At 37.9% G+C, this 18836-nt stretch overlaps 1 protein-coding gene and 1 pseudogene across 2 annotated transcripts in view; both read right to left on the bottom strand.

Moving 5' to 3' along the window:
• LOC122087443 (DExH-box ATP-dependent RNA helicase DExH1) overlaps positions 1–4417 on the bottom strand; it is a 17346-nt gene extending 12929 nt beyond the window's left edge. Inside the window, exons 1-5 of one of the 2 annotated variants that reach the window (XM_042656585.1) lie at positions 3923–4417; positions 3450–3595; positions 1959–2058; positions 1662–1877; positions 1417–1512 (exon numbers count right to left, since the gene is read on the bottom strand). In XM_042656585.1, the coding sequence (XP_042512519.1) occupies positions 1417–1512; positions 1662–1877; positions 1959–2058; positions 3450–3595; positions 3923–4252 (888 nt within the window). In that variant the 5' untranslated portion in view covers positions 4253–4417. Of the gene's footprint in view, positions 1–1416; positions 1513–1661; positions 1878–1958; positions 2063–3449; positions 3596–3922 lie in introns of those variants that run through there. The other variant, XM_042656586.1, reaches the window with a different exon arrangement.
• A 978-nt stretch (positions 4418–5395) lies between these two features.
• On the bottom strand, positions 5396–18389 carry LOC122087142 (annotated as a pseudogene).
• Between the last annotated feature and the right edge of the window lie 447 nt (positions 18390–18836).

Here is an 18836-nt window from a genome sequence, read left to right as displayed (position 1 = left end):
TCCCCCCCCCCCACTCGTACAGTTCCTACGTATCCTCCTTTTTCTCTCTCTTTCTTCTTCTTTCTTATACAATAGAATACATAAAACCAGCGACCTATCAGCCTCTGGTTTATTGAAGATCCCTAATAACCCAGGTGTGGGCTTTGCAAAACAATTCCTTCCTAATTTGGAATTAAGGTTGGCTAGCTGCATCATTGGGCCTTTGAGTCAGATGAATGTCAAAGGCTATGATAGGGTACATGTTCAAAATGAGTTGACAATGTCAATTCAAAATTAACAAGTGTAATAGCAAAGGACATGTTGATTTTTGTCACAAAACAATCACAAGGACAAAACTAATACTGTAGCTGGATTAACTTAATACAACACTCTTATTACTCATTTTAAAAGCAGCTATTATATATTAGTGCAGCGGTATCAATTCTTTTAGCAAAAATTTTTGTAAGTGATGCAGTGTGATATATTTGAATCACATAAAAGATAGATAACAATTGACAAGTATAATAATGAAGCATAGTCCATCCAACCCATATATAACAACAAACAAGCAACAATTTGCCGATGCACCATGGCATGTCCACAAGCTATTTACATATAGATGTATAACAAATGGGCAAGGAGGATTGACTATTGAGAGAGAGAGAGAGAGAGAGAGAGAGAGAGATCACTGTTTGCTATCACTGAGTGAAACCAATGGTTTGTAACAAACAGGTAAGGAGGCCCAAAAAGAAGGCAATAAAGAAAGAAATCACTGTTTCATGAGTTTCCAATATTTTCTGTTTCATTGAGATTTCTAACTAAAAAATTGAGCAAGAAGGAAATGAGCTCAATGAGTGAATTTTAAGAAAAAAAGGAAAGTAAAGAAACTAGTACACATTCTTGCAGAGGATTTCTAAGGTCAATTGATGGGGGATGCCATCCTATGTCATGAATTTCTAGGCAAAACCCAAGTAAATATACATAACCTAGGATTTTCATGTCTCCTTAGTCTTTACATGCTGTTTTTATTTCATTGAACATGGTATACCATGCCCATCTATCAAATTGTTCAAGTACATTAGAAGAGCTGTAGAACTTTTCACTTAGAATTTTGGCTTTTGACCATATTAAATTTCTTTTAGAAAATCTCCTTCAGTTGAAGTCTCATTGCTATCCTGAGATGTCTTTGAAGAGATGGAGAAATGCATTTTCCTCAAGTGTATTTTGATCAGAAAAATGCAAAGCAGAGTCCAAACAGATAAATAGATCCTTCAGATTATTCCAGAACATTTTTGTTTCTCCATCGGCAGAAGAACTACACCTCCATAACAGATAACAGTAAAATTGCTTAGTATACACATCCGTAGTATATGTACTACTCAGAAGCATAAAGAAGTTATAGATACAAATCGAACTTGATTCATATACCAAACTGACCTGGTTATCAGCAACAGCTCTCAAAAATTCAGCCTTCATTTTGTAAGCTGGTAATTTTTCCCTGAATGGAAGCATTGCTTTTAAGTGGTCACTTGCCTGCAAGTCATTCCATAAAAAGTAAGGACGGAAAATTTATCAGTCCTCATCAGGAGTCAAAAGTTACCCTTCCAAACCAATTTGGGGTTTACTTGTCTACATTAGAACATAATTAAGGATAATTTGTATAATCAGTCGGGTAAATGTACCTTCGTTTTTTCTTGCTTGTTCTTGAGTTCAAGACTAGTTTTCTCCTTGGCACTATTAGCCTCCATTCCTAATCTGGGTATAACAACATTTACAGCAGGTAAAGATTGTTTAGCACCCTGGCTTGATGCACCATAAGAACAATCTAAGCCAGCAGCTTCTCTGGAACTAGCCAACAGATTCCCAACTCTTTTCTCAGTTTCTGTGGACATTTGAATCTGCATAAAGCTAATATAAGATACAACAAAATTTTCTAAAATGCAAGAAGTTTAATAACAAAAGTAATGCACAGTGAAAACCTCTTTTTGAGTTGATCCATGACGCTCATCAAGATCCGCCCTGTAATTTGGTAATGGAACTTTACTGACAACAAGTGTCTTCCCCTTGTTATATGCATGGCTTTCTTTCCACAAATATGAAACCACGAAAACCAAAAGTCAGGTGGAATAAATTCATTTTTACTCCAAGCAAACACCCCTCAAAATACTAAATACAACCCAAAATTAAATAAAAAAATGCACAAAATACCAATGAGAAACTTAATTGCAAAACTGGCCTAAACCAACTTAGCAAAACTAGAGCTTTAATAATCGTATGAAAGAAGAAATTCTGCTACTCATATAAGTTTTGTAACATTCCTGCTTGTTGAGATTTTGTTCCTTCACCCTCAAAAGGTAGTTCAGAAAATCAATGTAATAAATTTAGAGAAAGAAACTGTTTTTAGGTACAAATGACCATAGTTTTCAAGGCATTGCCTAGGTGTTGTCAAGTCATCGCCTAGATGTCCAGGTTATTACTTGGGTCCAAGGGGATAGAACGCTTTGTTGACACTTCACAGGCTTACATTGACTGATGTTTATTGCTTTGCTTCTTTTATGAATATGCTTCTATTATAAGTCCAGCTCACCAACTTAAGTGTCAGTCTCCAGGGATAAGACCATTCAACACTGAATGCCCATAGTGACCACTAATTAAAGGCCAAGAGAAATGACACAATGAAGCATTATATTTGGACCATCTTCCTTCTTGACTATGAGCGATGACAAAAAAATTGTTACTTATGATGAATCTTGTTTCATAGCTAGCAGAATCAAGGGAAGATTTGGTTCATAGGATCCTCTTCTCATCAGTGCTTCACAGTAACTGTATAAACATGATCGAGAGGCCATATGAACATAACATTCCACGACCAAAATTTAAAGTAGTTTTTATGAGAGAGGACCCCATAGAAGCAAGGCAAGGTGTAATAATATTTTTCTTGGCTGTTAAGCCAAAGAGAAGGAGGAGACAAGGAGTGAGGAAGGAATCCTCCCTCCCATGAACCAGACCAAGAATGTCGTGAATAGAGCTCTGGCTCAAGGGCAACAAAGAATCCAGCACTCCAATAGGACCACAGCACACCCTCAGTCCATTTCTCAGTCTCTCAAGGCTGCAGGAACTGACCAAACATTGAAGCACCATCAAACTTGGTCTTAATAACAGACCAAAGGGTGGAGGGCAAGAACTAAAATTCGTGAGGGTAGCAGGGTAAGAAGAATCTATGTCCATCTACTCTCTAATAAAGTTTGAACCAATTGTGGTAACAACATAAGTCCTTCACAGGATCATCACAAAATTTCTCTCTTTTTAATGATGGCTGTCCAAAATATGCACATAGTTAAGTCTGCTGTCAGTCCCTCCATATATTCGTCAGAAAGCTTGAAATTTTATTATGAAATGTTCTACCCTCTACAAAACCACTATCGGCAACTACTTGAAACTTAAAATAAAATTAAATAAACCCCACTTACAAGTAAAGTCCCAGTTGATAAGCCATGTCAGATAGAGTTTGTTGCCCTTCACGACTGTAGTTCCGCTTAATTATCATCTCCTGCTCACCTCCTCTCTTCATCTGCTCTATCTTACTCCACCACTCATTCTCATCAAAGACTTCAACCTAGTCATAACATAATAAGAATAACAATGCAATTACACAAGAAATCCAGGGAGAGAGACAGCACAATAAGTAACGCAATCATGATTGAAAGACGGTAACTGATTGTGAATTTGACCAGACAGCAACTATGCCTTCCCCGACTCAAATGAACTGAAACATAATTTGAATCAACATAACTAATAGTAACGACACACGCATGAATCGGCGCCAAAAGTAAAGGAAAAAAAATCATCCTTCTATGATAAAGATTGTTGCGTTTTGGAGTTTGGTCTGTATCTGCCATGTCGAAAAGAAAAGAAAAATATTACAAGAACAGATAGTTGGTACCTCGGCTGCCTGCTGTCTCAAACGTTCGGCCCGCCAGACGGGATCCCACCACCGCTGCTCACCTCGACCGCCACCACGGCCACCTCCGCCTCCTCCTCTTTGTCCACCGCCGCCGCCTCCTCTTTGGCCACCGCCACCTCCTCCTCTTCGGCCACCCCGTCCTCCACCTCCGGCACCACCGCCACGGCGGCCACCTTGATAGTTAGGACGGTAAGACATGGCAGTTAATGTGCTATGAAACCGAAACGAAAGCCCTCGGAGGGAACCTGAGAGTGAAGAATTCCTATAAAAAGTGTAGCATCCGGCGCTTACGCAGCAGCGCAGGGACATTAAGTCGAGAGAGAGGGTTTCTTCACCTCCTTAAAACTCTCTGGTCCGCTTTCTACACGCTATATTTCCCAACCCAGTCAGCTCGGGTTTCAAAAATCGGTGAATCGGATTGAAAACCTTCGATTCAAAATCGTCCGCGGACCAATTCTTTTTTTCTTGCAGGTCTCAATCGAAATCCCCCATCAAATGACCGATTCTAAGGTTCTTGGGATCCGATACAGCCAAATCGAATCATCTGAATCAAAATCAATGAGACCGATTCCTGTTTTTAAAGGGCACTTTTCCTACTTTCTTATCCTATAGTGTCTAGCTGCATTTCATCAATCAACACCGTCCAATAAGTGGACTAACGTCATATCAGAAATGTTTGACCAAAAGCATTTGATGGGTTTGTGGTTCTTCCCTCACATGATGATGAATGGTTAGGCGTTGGTAGTTGGGCCGATTAATTAATACATGTTTGTTAATAGGGTCTACTTGGGCGTTGGGAGAGATTATATAATACGTTGAATCTTGTTTAGCGAAGTCGAATGCTATGACTTAGTGGTCAAAATAGAGAATAGAGCCTCTCGACATTTTTGAGGTAAAACCACATAATTCTTGGCCCCAGGAGCACCTTGTACCTCGCACGTGACAGGAGCTATCTGTTAAAAACAACTCTACATTGTTATTGCTTTGTCACAACTGTTAATGTCATATTCCCAGAGAAGAGGAATGAGAGAATCCCTTCCCGATTTTCACAAGTTTTAATCGCCTTCTTTTCCGAAGATGAATGGCGAGAGTCCAATTCCAACACAAACTCACAGAACAGGGTTTTCATTTTAGCTGGAGCTTCAGTTGGATCCTTAGATTGTTTGGCCAGTAAATCCATTGAGAATTTACCGAAAACCTCCCATCACATCAGCCTTAGCACCTCTCCGGCAGGTATCGCATAGTTCAAAGTTCAAACATATTATTACATACTTGGTAGTAATAAGCCAAACATTTGCCTCAAGTGGTTAAAAATTTCAGTAAATGTCAGTGGCGTATTTCTATTTTACCTGTTACTCGTATTGACTTAAAACTTCACTACTTACATCACATATTCACATGGACCCACTCATGTCCCTCGAAGCCTTTCCAATGCAAGCAAAAGGATGGGAATTCACAAATGGATTCTAACATTTACATTAAAACAATTGGTTATACAATTTGCCTTACAACATAGCTATCTTTTCTATAGCACCATCCCTATAAAGATCAAAACCCTAGCCAATGGGTTTCCTCGACTGCGTAAAGGTAGACAGGTTATGTCCTAAGCACATTGGAGAAACCTGAAATAATTTCCTAATGAATACAGGGTTGGAAACTCATCTTTGGACTACACTCCCTCCCTGCCTCCTGAAACATAGCTGCAGTTCATCATCGATGACGATAAATAAACCTGTTTTCCCTTTACCTTCGCTTCACCGGTCTTTGAACATATGATTTGTTGGGGTCTTCTGTCTTTAGCTTTGGGGGTTTAATCTCCCCTTTCTTACCCTGCATAACCACAGATCATAAACCCATGTTCAGGTCGCCTCGTATCTGATTTTAAGTATGATAAAGTTAAATAACTAGGCTAACTACATACCTTCTTTCCTGTCTTCATGAAATCTCTCCAGCTGGATACCTGTAGATGAAATAAAACCAGGGAGATCATAAATTTTCAAGCATGGCCAATAAATTTTCCCATGATTTAGCACAGATCTCAAATGGGTTATTAAACATAGATGACATATTTCTGTTCCGAAACTAATATTCTCCTAGAGAAGTGAAATCCACGAAAATGAAGGCAGTGTGACTAAGAAAGAGAGGGTCCAAACCAAAAGCTGGCTTCAAGAAGCCATGAACAAACATCCCAAGTCCACCCAAGAACAGAGGGAAAAAATCAAAGGGTTGGTGGGGGTGGGGCAACTGTCTCATGGGCCAAAGAACAGAGAAAACAACCTTACAAGAAACAAAGGCACAAACCTCTAATAGGCACAAGATCATCACATTCAGCCTAAAAGGTAAAGTGAAATCCCTCAAAAATGTATCCAGATAAAAGACCAAAATCAACAAAATGCGAAAGATAGGCTTAGAAAAGGCACTCATAACATGGAACAAGTAGGAAGTGTTGGAGAAGGCAATTCAACAGCTCCCATCTTCCAAGTATGAAACATTTGGAAAGATGATCCATTTGCCGATGTAAAGATCATAATTGCAGACACCTATTGGGCTAAGGTACAGGGATGGTTCCTCCCTTTATCTGCCTCGTGTATAATGTTGATGGTGAATCTTCCAGCCACCTGCTCTTGCACTGTCCCTTTGCTAAACAGGTCTGATTTCACTTTCTGAATATTTCCCTCTATCATATGATCAGACTTTTCCAAGGATGTGGCGGAGTTGATCCGGTTTTGGCATTTAACTCCATTAGGGGAAGGGGGTAAATTCTTATGGAGAACACTTTCTGATCTGTCATGTGGGGTCCATGGGAGAACAGGACATTCAGGTCATGAGTTAAAGAGCAGAGGCAGAAGTAACAGAGAATATCACAAGGGTGGCACATAGGGCTTTAGCCGACCCACAATTCAAGAAAATGCCTGCAGATGATAGGAGCTATGGTCACCCACCCAATTTAGGTGATGAAGCTAAACTTTGATGCCTTGGGAACCCAGGCCCCTCTGAAATTGGTGGCATAATCAGGACATATGAGGGAACAATACTGAGGTATACCCAGGGCTGGCAGGAGAAAGTTACTCCATCAGGGCTGAACAACTGTCACTTTAATAGGATTGGAACTTGCTACTAAGGTTTCACTGAAATACTAGATTATGGTGGTTGGTGGAAGGTGATTCAGCTATTGTAATAGCCTGAGCCACCTCAAATGAGAACCGCTCTTGGAGATTTGTACATGAAGTAAGAAGAGTAAAGTACCTTGTGTCGCAAGCAAACTATTCATACCAGTGGAAGCAGAGGACTGCAAATATCTCAAATAATCTTGCAGATCTATGATGAAATAGTGGTTGTAAGGCCTAGGTGGTGTGTAGGGAATTCTTACCAGTTCATCCTAGACTCCAGAGTGTGACCTTTGGTATTGCTTAATTGTACTCTATATTCCTTATGAACTACTAATTAAGCCGTTATCCAACAAAAGGATAATTCCAAATGAAGAATACCACTTTAGATAGTGCTTGAGACTGGGTAATGCACAATTTCAACCATGAAAGGCAAGCTCTAAACCATAAGGTTAAAAAATTAGTTGAAGCAAGAAAATTTATATGAACTACAATTTTACCATATATAGGGCGGACCTCAGTGCAACGGTAAGGTTACTCCATTGCAATCTACTGGTTGAGGGTTCAAATCGGGAAACAGCCTCACCGCAAAGCGGGAAACAACCTAGACCCCACAGTGCCGAGAGCCTCGTTCACTGGATATGCCCCTTTACAAGTTTACCTTTTATACAAGATTACACAGGGTGTTCATTTAGATTGACAGCAAAGAGACCCACCTACATACAAATAAAATTAGAAGATTGACAGAGAAAGAATGTGCAGTGATATGAAAGACACCACGATCCACGTCATTGCATTATAGTCATTTTCCACTAAAGGAAACAATTTAACAAGAAATGACAAGAAGGGAAGGAAGCCAGATGCAATGTTCCTTAGGAACCTCTGCTTTGCCAACTTATCTGTTAAAGCTTATTTTCCCATTGAATGGTACAAGATGACTTTTGACCAATAAGTAAACCACATGAACCTCTGCCCCTGACACTATTACAAGTTGATCCCCCTCTACCAATAATATATCTATTGGTTATGCGTCATCTAAGAACATGAAGGAAAGCCAAATTCCCTGCCATGATATTGGGACAAATTAAGCAGGAAGTCTATTTTCCTAACCAAAAGACCAGGATTCCCACACGAAAATAATCAAAAAGTTCAAGTTTGGTGAAGGCCAAGAAAAGTGAAGATGGAGCAATCTGGAAGTTTCAAACCAGTGACTAAAAGAGAAATTTTGTAAGATTGCGACCACCAAAAATTCCGGAGTGAAATAATTGAGTGATTAAGATCAAGGTTGGAATTTCGGATTTCTGTGGGATTTCGACCCCCACCGAAAAGCGAAGTATTTTTGGCATTTTGGTAATTTCGGTACTGAAATTTGGTCCATTTCAGTGGGAAAAAAGAGAAATTACCACTTTGGTGGTCGAAACGTGGAATAATGCCCACAAAACCTCAAGGAGTGTCTATTTAAGCACGATTACACATGTTTGAATCATTCGATTGGAGAAATAACTGAGTGGTAGATTGGCTTTGAAACCTATGACATATGGCAACCATGTCATCCTCTGCCTCAAGAATCTCTAGTCCATCACAACACCTATATAGGTGGGAAAGTTGCGAGTAGAGAAAATTTGGTCAAATGATGCTCCAAATCCATCGAAATGTCGAAGTTAATGCTCCACAGTTGACCACTAAGCCTTGATTCAGCAGAAAAATAAAGGATTTGCCAAAAAAATGAGGTTTTCTAGCAATTATGAAGCTCTCAGGTGAAAGAGGGCAAAAGCTCGTAATCTCTCCAAAATGAGCAGAAATTTTGTTGAAATCTTGCTTTAATATATGGGCCAATGTTTGAAATTCCTCCAAAACATTGAGACGACAAATTTTTTGTCAAAATCTGGACTTCCCTGGTGTTTCTCATTGGGTTCTGTTTCCACTCATGTCAAAACCGAGTTATTTCGCTGAAATTTGGACATTTCAGTCAGTATTTCAAACCATGATTAACATAATGCACATCCATACATTAAGCATAGCTACAATGAAGATTTTCTAAGATGGATGAGTGCCAAAGACTAGGTAATGAGACTATTTAGCACACAGCTAGTGTTTGGCAATTCTTAGCGTTAGAGGAGTCATAAGGCTAATATAAGCACTAAATGTTGATAAAATACCAAAAAGAGATGGTTTGATAGCGAAGAAAGGAATTGAATAGGAAAGAAAATCAGAACAGAGAATCAGAGTTCCAAGTAGAAGTCATTCAGTTTGAATCCAACCCTTGGATTTCACACTGCTCACAGGCACAAGAATGAGCAGAAAACAGATCTCTGATTAGATCTGAAGCTAATCTCAATAGAAAAGAATAGCAGGATTCTGCAACAGAGATGAAGGAAGAAAGAATGGATAAATAAGGAATTTCTGTCTGCCACAAGAGCCTAGGGTCGCCCTGACAACCATGGCGTCCATACATACAGGAAGTCTGGAATCAATGATTCAATGACGTTGATGTGGTCTGGCTAATGGCCAGTAGCTTGAAGAATAAGATGCAGAGCTGGAATGAAATGTCACTAAGAGGTAGAGGCAGAAAAATGAGAGAAATTACAGGCTTTAAGTATAAACATGTAGAACACATGGCTTGACAAAAAAAATAATAAATAAATGAATAATGATCTTTAATGGAAATGAAGAACCTAGGATTGTATTTAGGGGATTCCGGGATATCATCCTGGTGGGCGTCTACTTGCAGAGTTCCACTACACATAAGTATCAGCTATATTAGAAGGGAATGGACAACTCTCTTTCTATGATTTTTTTTTTTTGGATATATTTCTTTGTAGAAGCCGACTATTTCTCTTTTTTAAAATGGTCCACCTGAAAAACAGTTAAGTACTTTCAATCTCAAGCAAGCAAAGATGGAATATCTATTTTATGAGACAACATACATGTGAAGAAATAAATAACACTAATGAAGAAAGAGAAAGAAGAAAGACAAAAAATGGGCAACAAACCCTCTTCTCTCTTGTCCCTTCCCATTGTTCCTCATGCTCACGTTTTCTTTTCCACACTTCTTTTGTTTCTTCCTCATCCTTCTTCAATCTCCCCTCCTCTTCTGATATCTATAAAACAGAGCACCACCATTGATCAACGGAATATAGAACAAGAAACTGGACTACTTCACAGAAAATCAAAGAATCAAGACCTATGAGCTTCCACCATACCCTCATTTGCATTTTCCTCCTACGCCACTCCTGTTCTGTTAACAGCTCTTGCACCTTTTGTTTTAATTGCTGCTGAAACTCTACTGATTGCTGATACTGCTGTTCATATTTCCCCTGTATCATATAATCAATGAATTTAGTGAGCATGCCATGTGCTACCTTTGATTTAAATAGCAGCCTATTAATATGCCAGAAAATGTGCTCTTCTCTGAATGTGTTCACGAAAAGACCAAACATATGATCATCATTGACCTATTTTTCTATTTCATAAAGAATAAACCACTAAACCTATTTCTTCAGAAAACGATAATGACAATGTCAACATAGACAGGTCCAAATACAAGGAAATGAAATATGTTTCAAAATGATCAAAGAACAACAATTAACAAAAATTAACTAAAACAACAATTAACAATTCTGAAGTATTAAGTACTGAAACTAATTCCGGCACGATTTTCCAGCAAGGAAACTGTAACGAAACGACAAATCTGAAAACAAACTACTTGATGACATATTGTCACAATATAACGAGGAACCCCTTGAACTTGCTCATAAGTCTTACCCCAAATCAATGGAAATCTTCAACCGACAACAGATCTATAATTACCAGATACCGGCCTAGAAACCCAATCTTAAAAGGTCGTGCTTATCAAATACTTCGAATTCATGTAAAACAACAAGAATGCATGTGCAACTTTGCTTATCACATACTTCGAATTTATGTAAAACAGCAAGAATGTAAATGTGCATGCTAACTCAAAATGATAAGATGCATGTGCAACTTTACATTACCTCTTCAACCATTGATTTATCTTTGATGCATTGTCTTTCTTCAACTGCTTCTTCCTCTTAGCTAGAAGTTCTTCTGCAATTCATTTGAAAACGCATAAGCTTTTACCCATTTAAAAAAAAAAAAAAAAAAAAAAAAAAACACATAAGCATCATCTATCCTTCACTTTATCCCCCAAGGGGGAAAAGTTTGGAAACAAATGATGTTAGTCTCCAAGGGTGAACTTTGATTGGGCATTCATTTATCGCCACATCTAATACCAGTCTCACATGGATATCGAAGCGGGCTTAGTGTGGGCACCAGGGGGGATAAGTTTTATATTCTAAATATTATTGCAGCATTATTACATCATCAAAACAATCAATAGAAGGAAGAAGGAAGAAGAGGCAAAAGGAAGAAGTGGAGAAGATGAGGAGATCAACGGGGGAGAAGTAAATCAGAAATTCACGCTGGGCTTAATGATCCTATCGTGAGAAGTGTATTTATTTAAAAGGTCAAAATAATGAAAAGACAATATTACTCCATGTTAGTATAAGTCCACTCTACCCTTAACTAAAACATAAAAGAAATAAACCCCATAATACCCCTTCCGATAGGAGTATACAACAACCCTAACAGAAGGAGAGAAATTATAAGAAACTTCAATAAAATAGAAGTAATGCAACATGTTGGTTAGAGGTTCAAAAGTTGGAAACAGCCTCTTCTGTGAAGACGGAAGTAAGGCTGTGTACACTTGTCCCTCCCAGACCCAACAGTAGTGAGAGCCTCGTGACTGGGTTGCTCTTTTCTTCTTCTTTTTTTAACGATAAAATAGTATCACATCATATATTAATGATTTTATAAGTGTTACATAAGTGATAAAATTATTCAAAGATGTGAGTAACTAAGTTATTTATACAACCATTCAAGCTATGTTCTCTATCTATCATTCTGTGTTTGTGCATGCATGTATTGTGCATTGTTTGGTGTTCGAATATGTATATGCAACAACAACTCAGCCTTATGACCTTATCACAACTAAATGGAGTCAGCTCCATGGATCCTTGCCCTCCAATTAGCTCTATTTGAGTTCATACCTGGGACAAGACCCAAATCAGATCACTTTCCCTTAGTGGAGCATCCTGAGGCTCTGTTGAACATGGTCATGCCACCTCAAACGATTTTCTCCTTCTTTGAATGAGAAACTCCCAAATTAGCTCTAACATGGTCATATTTTCAGTCGATACGTACCGATTTTTGTCACACATCTATCTCAACATCCTCATCTTTGCTACACATAACTTATCTATATGACAGTCTTAACTGCCTAGCATTCCACCATACATCATAGTTGGTTGTACAGCAGTCCTATAGAATTTTCCTTTAAACTATAAAAGAATACGTCAGTCACACAACACTCAGATGCACCTCCCCACTTCATCCATCACACTTTAATTCTTTGTGAGACATCATCCTTTATGTCACTTTCTACATTCATGATGACCCAAATATCTAAAATAATCACTTTGTGGTGTGTATGTGTATATATATATATATATATATATCTTCACCATTTCATTATCCATCATAGTGTGACAAAAGTTACACATCATAGACATCATCTTCGTTCTAATTATCTTAATATCTCTTGATACCAATGTTGATCTCCATAACTCCAACTTTGTGTTAGTCCATGCTTTTGTCTCGTCCACCAAAACAATATCATCAACAAAGGACATACATCACGGAACCTCTTCATGAATGTTCCTGGTTAAATCATCAATGATAAGCGCAAACTAAAAAGGGCTTAAAGTTGATCTTGATGTAGCCCAATTGTATTTGGGAATTCACTACCTTGACCTCCCACGGTTCTCACAGTAGTCACCACACCCTTATGCATGTCTTTAATTATATCTACAAATTGACTCAATAACCTTCTCTTCTCTAGTACATGCAAGATTAACTCTCTAAGAGCTCTATCATAAGCTTTCTTTAGGTCAATAAAAAACCATATGGAGATCTTGTCTGCAAGCTCTAAATCTTTCCATGAGCCTCTTGAGTAAGTAAATGGCTTTTATCATGGATCTACCTAGCATAAAACCAAATTGGTTCTCCAAGATAGTAGTTTCTCTAATTAGGTGGGCTTTAATAACCTTCTCCCATAAGTTCATAGTATGAATCATTAGTTTTATGTTTTTATAGTTATTGCAACTCTGGATAGCACCTTTATTTTTATAGATTGAAACTAAAATACTTCTCCTCCAATCATCAGGCATTCTCCTTGTGCTCATAATCTTGTCAAAAAGATTGGTTAACCAAGATAACCTACATGATCCTAATCTCTTCCACACTTCTATTGGGACCTAATCAAGGCCAGGTATCTTGCGTACTTTCATCCTTCTTAAGGCTTTCTTCAACTTCAGCCACTCTAGCCTTTCGTATATATCTAAGGCATGTGGTGTTTTGAAGAGTAATGCAGTCTTCTTGGCTATTATTGCTCAAAATCTCTCCATTTAGTAGGTTGTAAAAATACTTTTTTTCCATATCTTCATAATGTCCTCATCTCTTACTAGCACTCTACTCTTCCTTTCTCTCATGTTAGCTATTACATAGATAGTTTTTCCCCTTCCTTTGAGTTCAGATTATTATAAGCGTCTTCACATTTCTTCACCCTTGCCATACCCACAATCTTCTTAGCTTTGTTTCTAGAAACATTATACCTCTTATGTGCACATGAATAAAAAAAGGATATGTCAACTCCTATTTTTAAGTACCTCAATAACAGTAGACCAATATTGAGGCGTAACAGGCATGTCCTTTAGTTAAAAGATTAACTGTGCGCTTTATATAACATCAGCAATTTTTACTCAAATTTTGATAGTTCTTCGTCGATCAAATTCAGGATGGTGTATTCATGTATACCACATTGAAGTTAAAGCCGTAAGCAAACAACATTTAGGGGGAGGGAGAAAAAAAAAACGTGGCTGCTCAGACGCTCTCAATTTAAAACCAAATGTTACACTACAGAACAGTAAAATCTGAAGAAACTGTCGTAGAACTGTAGCACATCCCAGAACACCCAGGCAATTTCCTTTGGAAAGAAAAAGGTATTCAAACTTAGTGCACACCTTTTGCTGCGCTAACTTGGCTGAGAAGATATTCTCTTTCTTGTGGGTCAAGTAATATTTGTTGCGCTTTGGCCAATGCTGTTCACAAGGCAGTAATTCTTTGTCAGTGAACGCTTATATTGTTGTGTAAAATAGATTCTCTATCAATTTTTTATATTTCTCAACACATAACACAGGTTAGTACTGACTTTTCTAAACCCAACAACTTTTTTCATCCATCAGACTTCAAAAGCCACAGCTCAATTAGAACAACAACTGAACAGAGTACAAGGTAACGACAGAGTTGCACATGCACGCAGTAAAGGCAAAGACTATTATAATTTCTCAAATTGCTACAACAGTGGGAACACAAACAAAAAATAAAATGTAAATAGATTATAGATCTGCATCAATGTAATATGTTTTTATAACTTTGATATTATGGGCCATTCTGCTTTATGGAAGTTAGGACATTTCAACATGCTACCCCAGAAAAAGGAACTTATCAGAAAAAAACAATAAGCAATAGCTAACACACGTTTAATATAGAGAACTACTCTTTTTCCTATTACTTGACATTTGAAGTAGTTTTATGATATCCTGGGTATAAAATACAAGTAAATAAACCTAAACATGCATATGGAGTGGTCACCATTATCCACTTAGAATTATGAGCCAATATCAATATATAAAATAGATTACATAATCATGATATTCTAAATGCCTTTAACTTATATGTAAGGCTGATACCCAGACATTTCAAACAGTAGCTATACCATGCCAACAAGTGTGGACACTGATTGCCTATGTCTATCCAGTCGGTTACAGAAGTTTCATTGAGAGAGAGAAAGAGAGAGTAAACAGGAAACAGAGAAAAAAAAAAACTCGTGAAGAACTAAGTTGAAGCAGAAAGAATTGCTGGACAGGGTTGTATTTGCCTCAGGTGGAATCAAGTGTCAGGATACAAATTTCAATGCAAATTCCACAAGCCATTTTAGTTATGCACTAGGGACTTGAGCTTCCAACCTTGACTGGCCCACAGAGCAGTACCTGTGTTTTCAACTTTCAACATGGAAATCCTGAGCTTTCCTTCCAAGTGTACGAACCTTCCAGTGCCCATGGATCAATGGAACCCCAACATATTGGGCCCAGCAGGTCCATTCTCATTGGCCAGGGGAATGCACCTGAACCAAATACTTTAGATCTTGGAACAAACTAAGGTCTATTGAGCAATGTTATGCAGGAGCCAGAGTCACCTGATCCTAAAACTTAGGGTATGAATATGTACACACTGCCCAGAGATGATACAGGTGCAGGTTCCCAGCCAAAATATGTCAAGAAGTAGGGTAATGGATCCCTTGTACGATGTTTGAAATATTTTAAGTTGTCATGATATTAAAGATATAAAAATATTTTTTTAGTCATGATATGGATGCAAAGTGAAAAAACATAGAGGTAAGATAAAACATAAAAAAGTGGGTGTGGTTAAATATTACGTTGTTAAAACCATAAGGATTTCAAGGAACTTTAATATTTTAGCAAGCCTTAAATGGCACTTGATAGAACTTGATTAACCCTAAAGTCTTGAATGAAATTTTAAAATTTTCTAATTTTAGAAGGCTTATATAAGGCCCATCATTTGGGGTTTAGGGATTCTACACTAGCTGACACCAGATTACAGTGAGAATAGCTCTACCAACCATGACAGGATTAGGGATAATGCATTAACAGCAGGTAGGCTTCCAACCACCATCTGGTAGGACAGCTCCACCAGCCAACGCTAAACGACGAAGAATACAGCCTCTCCTTCTTTTTCTTTGTTTTCTACTGCTGCAACAAGGACTTCTGTGCATTCTCTTTAATTAAAAATAATAATAATAATAATAATAAAAAATAAAAAAAATAAAAAATAAAAATAAAAAACCATATCCGTCGATCTTAAGAAGATCCAAACTAGATCCTGCATCAGGTAATCTGATGTGTTCTGACAATAATCCATGCTAAGAGTTGAAGGATCTCTAGTTCTCTACAGTCCAAACATTATAGAGAGATTGGTCATCCAAACATAGGGTCACTTATCGATTCTGTACTTTTCCGTACAGTTGGACTCTACCTTCCTTGAAACCCTGTTGCATGCCTACAGCTGGCGCAAGTTTCACGTCGTTGAGGAGCTCATTCCAGAACCCCAAAGAAGCTATAAGAAAGCCAATCTGATAACATAGATTGCATTCCTGATATCTAATCTAGAAAATAATATGCACAAGGTCTACTTTAGTGATTTCTGCAATAAATCAAAGGGGAGGAAAAGCAACCCAAAATCATGTACCAGTATTATCCTCTATCTGATACCGTAAGAAGATTAGAAGTTTATTACCTCCAAATGCCTCCTTTGCTTGTGGATGCTTGCATTTATCAGGGTGAACAAGCAAAGATAACTACAAAATTTAAGAATCGCAAGATTAAATGAGAAATGAGACAGTTTCACAGTTGTTAATCAACTTCTATTCTCAAAAATTACCTTGCGGTATTGCTTTTTCACATCCTCCAAAGATGAATCAAAAGGCAGGTTAAGAAACTCAAATGCATTTAATTTGAAGCACGAAAGGATCCTGCAGTTGTTTGCATTAGTTTAGGGAAAAGCTTCAATTAAGAACAAGAAGAAAAGGGATCAAGACCAGGTTAGTCTCTAGATATTACCAAAATTTTTTTTTTTTTTTTTAAAAACAGCTACTTCCAAATCCTCAGTCCAAATCCTCAGTAGATAAAAAGAATGCATAAATATAAATACACAATATTAGTTGCTCACTAGCTCTACATATTTCACAGAGTATCCACTATTACTGCCCGTTACAACACTCAAATTATTTCATTTATGTTCTCATTGCACCACAGGGGGTAATTTTCTCATTTTAGCTTCTATACCTCATAAGAAAGAAAAGAATAAATTGTCTCAGAAACAATCAAGTAAGATTCCAACAACAACGACAACTCAGCTTTATCCCAACTAAATGGGGTCGGCTTCATGGATCTATGCCCTACAGTCAGCACTATTCGAGGTCATACTTGATACAAGGCCTAAGTTATGCATGTCTTTCCTCACCAAATAACCTAGGGTAATTTTGGGTATGCCCCTGACCCTTTTAGTTCATTCAACCTAAATCAAAACACTCCCCCGTATTGGAACATCCAAAGGCCTCCGTTGAACATGACCATGCCACCTCAAACGACTTTCTCGTAGCTGATAATGTATTGAAGCTACCCCAAAATCAGCCCTAATATGATCATTCCTTACTTTATCCTTCTTAGTTTTGCCATACATCCATCTCAATATCATCATCTCCACCACACTGAGTTTATCTACACGACATTTCTTAATTGCCCAACATTCCGCACAATACATCATAGCCAGTCATATGCCTATCCTATAAAAATTTCCTTTAAGTTTTAAAGGATTACATTGATCATACAACGCTACGACACACATCTCCACTTCATCCATCCTATTTTAATTCTTTGTGAAGCATTATCCATGTATCACTTTGGGAAAACTCCTCATCAATTCTCACCTCCTCATTATCCGTACTAGTGTTGTTCCAATCAAGTAAGAAAGAAATAGGAGGGAAGGAATGGGGAAATTGACAGCCATAGGAGAGGAGAGAAAAGTTAATGAGAGAGAGAGAGAGAGAGAGACAGATTTCCTTACCAGATCAAGAGGAAGAAGAGAGGAGCCAGCTAGGCCTCTGCTAATCAAAAAGATACCGTAGATGCATGCTCTTCCGATATATACGTCTAAATTTCACCAATTTAGTGAATTGGAGTTGATTTAGCGAAAAATAATTAATTGGAGCTGCGATAGCATATTGAGTTCAATTATGTATTTTTCTATCTACTGCATAAATTGCTAATGGAACTTCAAAAAAGTAGCAACAATAATAAAAGAAGGAAAATCCACATACGGAAAACCCTAACTTCCATGAACACACATAATTCAATACGTTTACAAGGGAACGGGAAAAAGTTGAATGACAAACGATAACAAACAGAAAATGTGTGCATTAAGAGGAAATTGCAGAGAGGACCTGAGGACCTCGTTGTCCCTTTCGACTTCACTAACTTCAGCAAAGAAATTCTTTAGCAACAGATCCTTGTCGATCTCCCCCATCGAGCCGGCCTCTTTCTGCAACAAGGCTTTCGCTCCTCCCCGAGGCTGGAAGGGAAACTGAAGTGTGGAGAGACGAATCAATTCTAAGTCGAAACTTCTCTTCTTACATGTCTATACTGGGTAAGGTTTTAAAACTCGAGATTGGTCTCACCCGATACATCCGAATCGGTATCGGTTGGATCCCGACGGATTTATTATATTATATTTTATTTATTTTTAATTGATTTTTTTCACCTTATACCTAACCGGTATTCGGTTTTGGTTGTTCAGTTCTAAATGATGATAAGGTGGACCATAACCGAACCAAGAATCAATTCGGTTCCGTATTTAGATACTCAAATTGATTCAATTCGGCTCGGTTTGGTTTCGGTTTCAATTCAGTTATGAAAACGGTTTCACTTTTGAACCATGACTGTGATGGACCAAAGGCCATAATTGGCTCAAGTTAAGGATATGAATTTGTAACTGAAACCGTTTATCGAAATCAAACCAATCCGTTTACAACGAAACCGCAAAACCGTTTAGTAAATGGTACGGTTATGGTT

Source organism: Macadamia integrifolia, chromosome 8 (assembly GCF_013358625.1).
Source record: "Macadamia integrifolia cultivar HAES 741 chromosome 8, SCU_Mint_v3, whole genome shotgun sequence".
Taxonomy (NCBI): Eukaryota; Viridiplantae; Streptophyta; class Magnoliopsida; order Proteales; family Proteaceae; genus Macadamia; species Macadamia integrifolia.
This window is presented reverse-complemented; position numbering and strand designations above follow the sequence as displayed.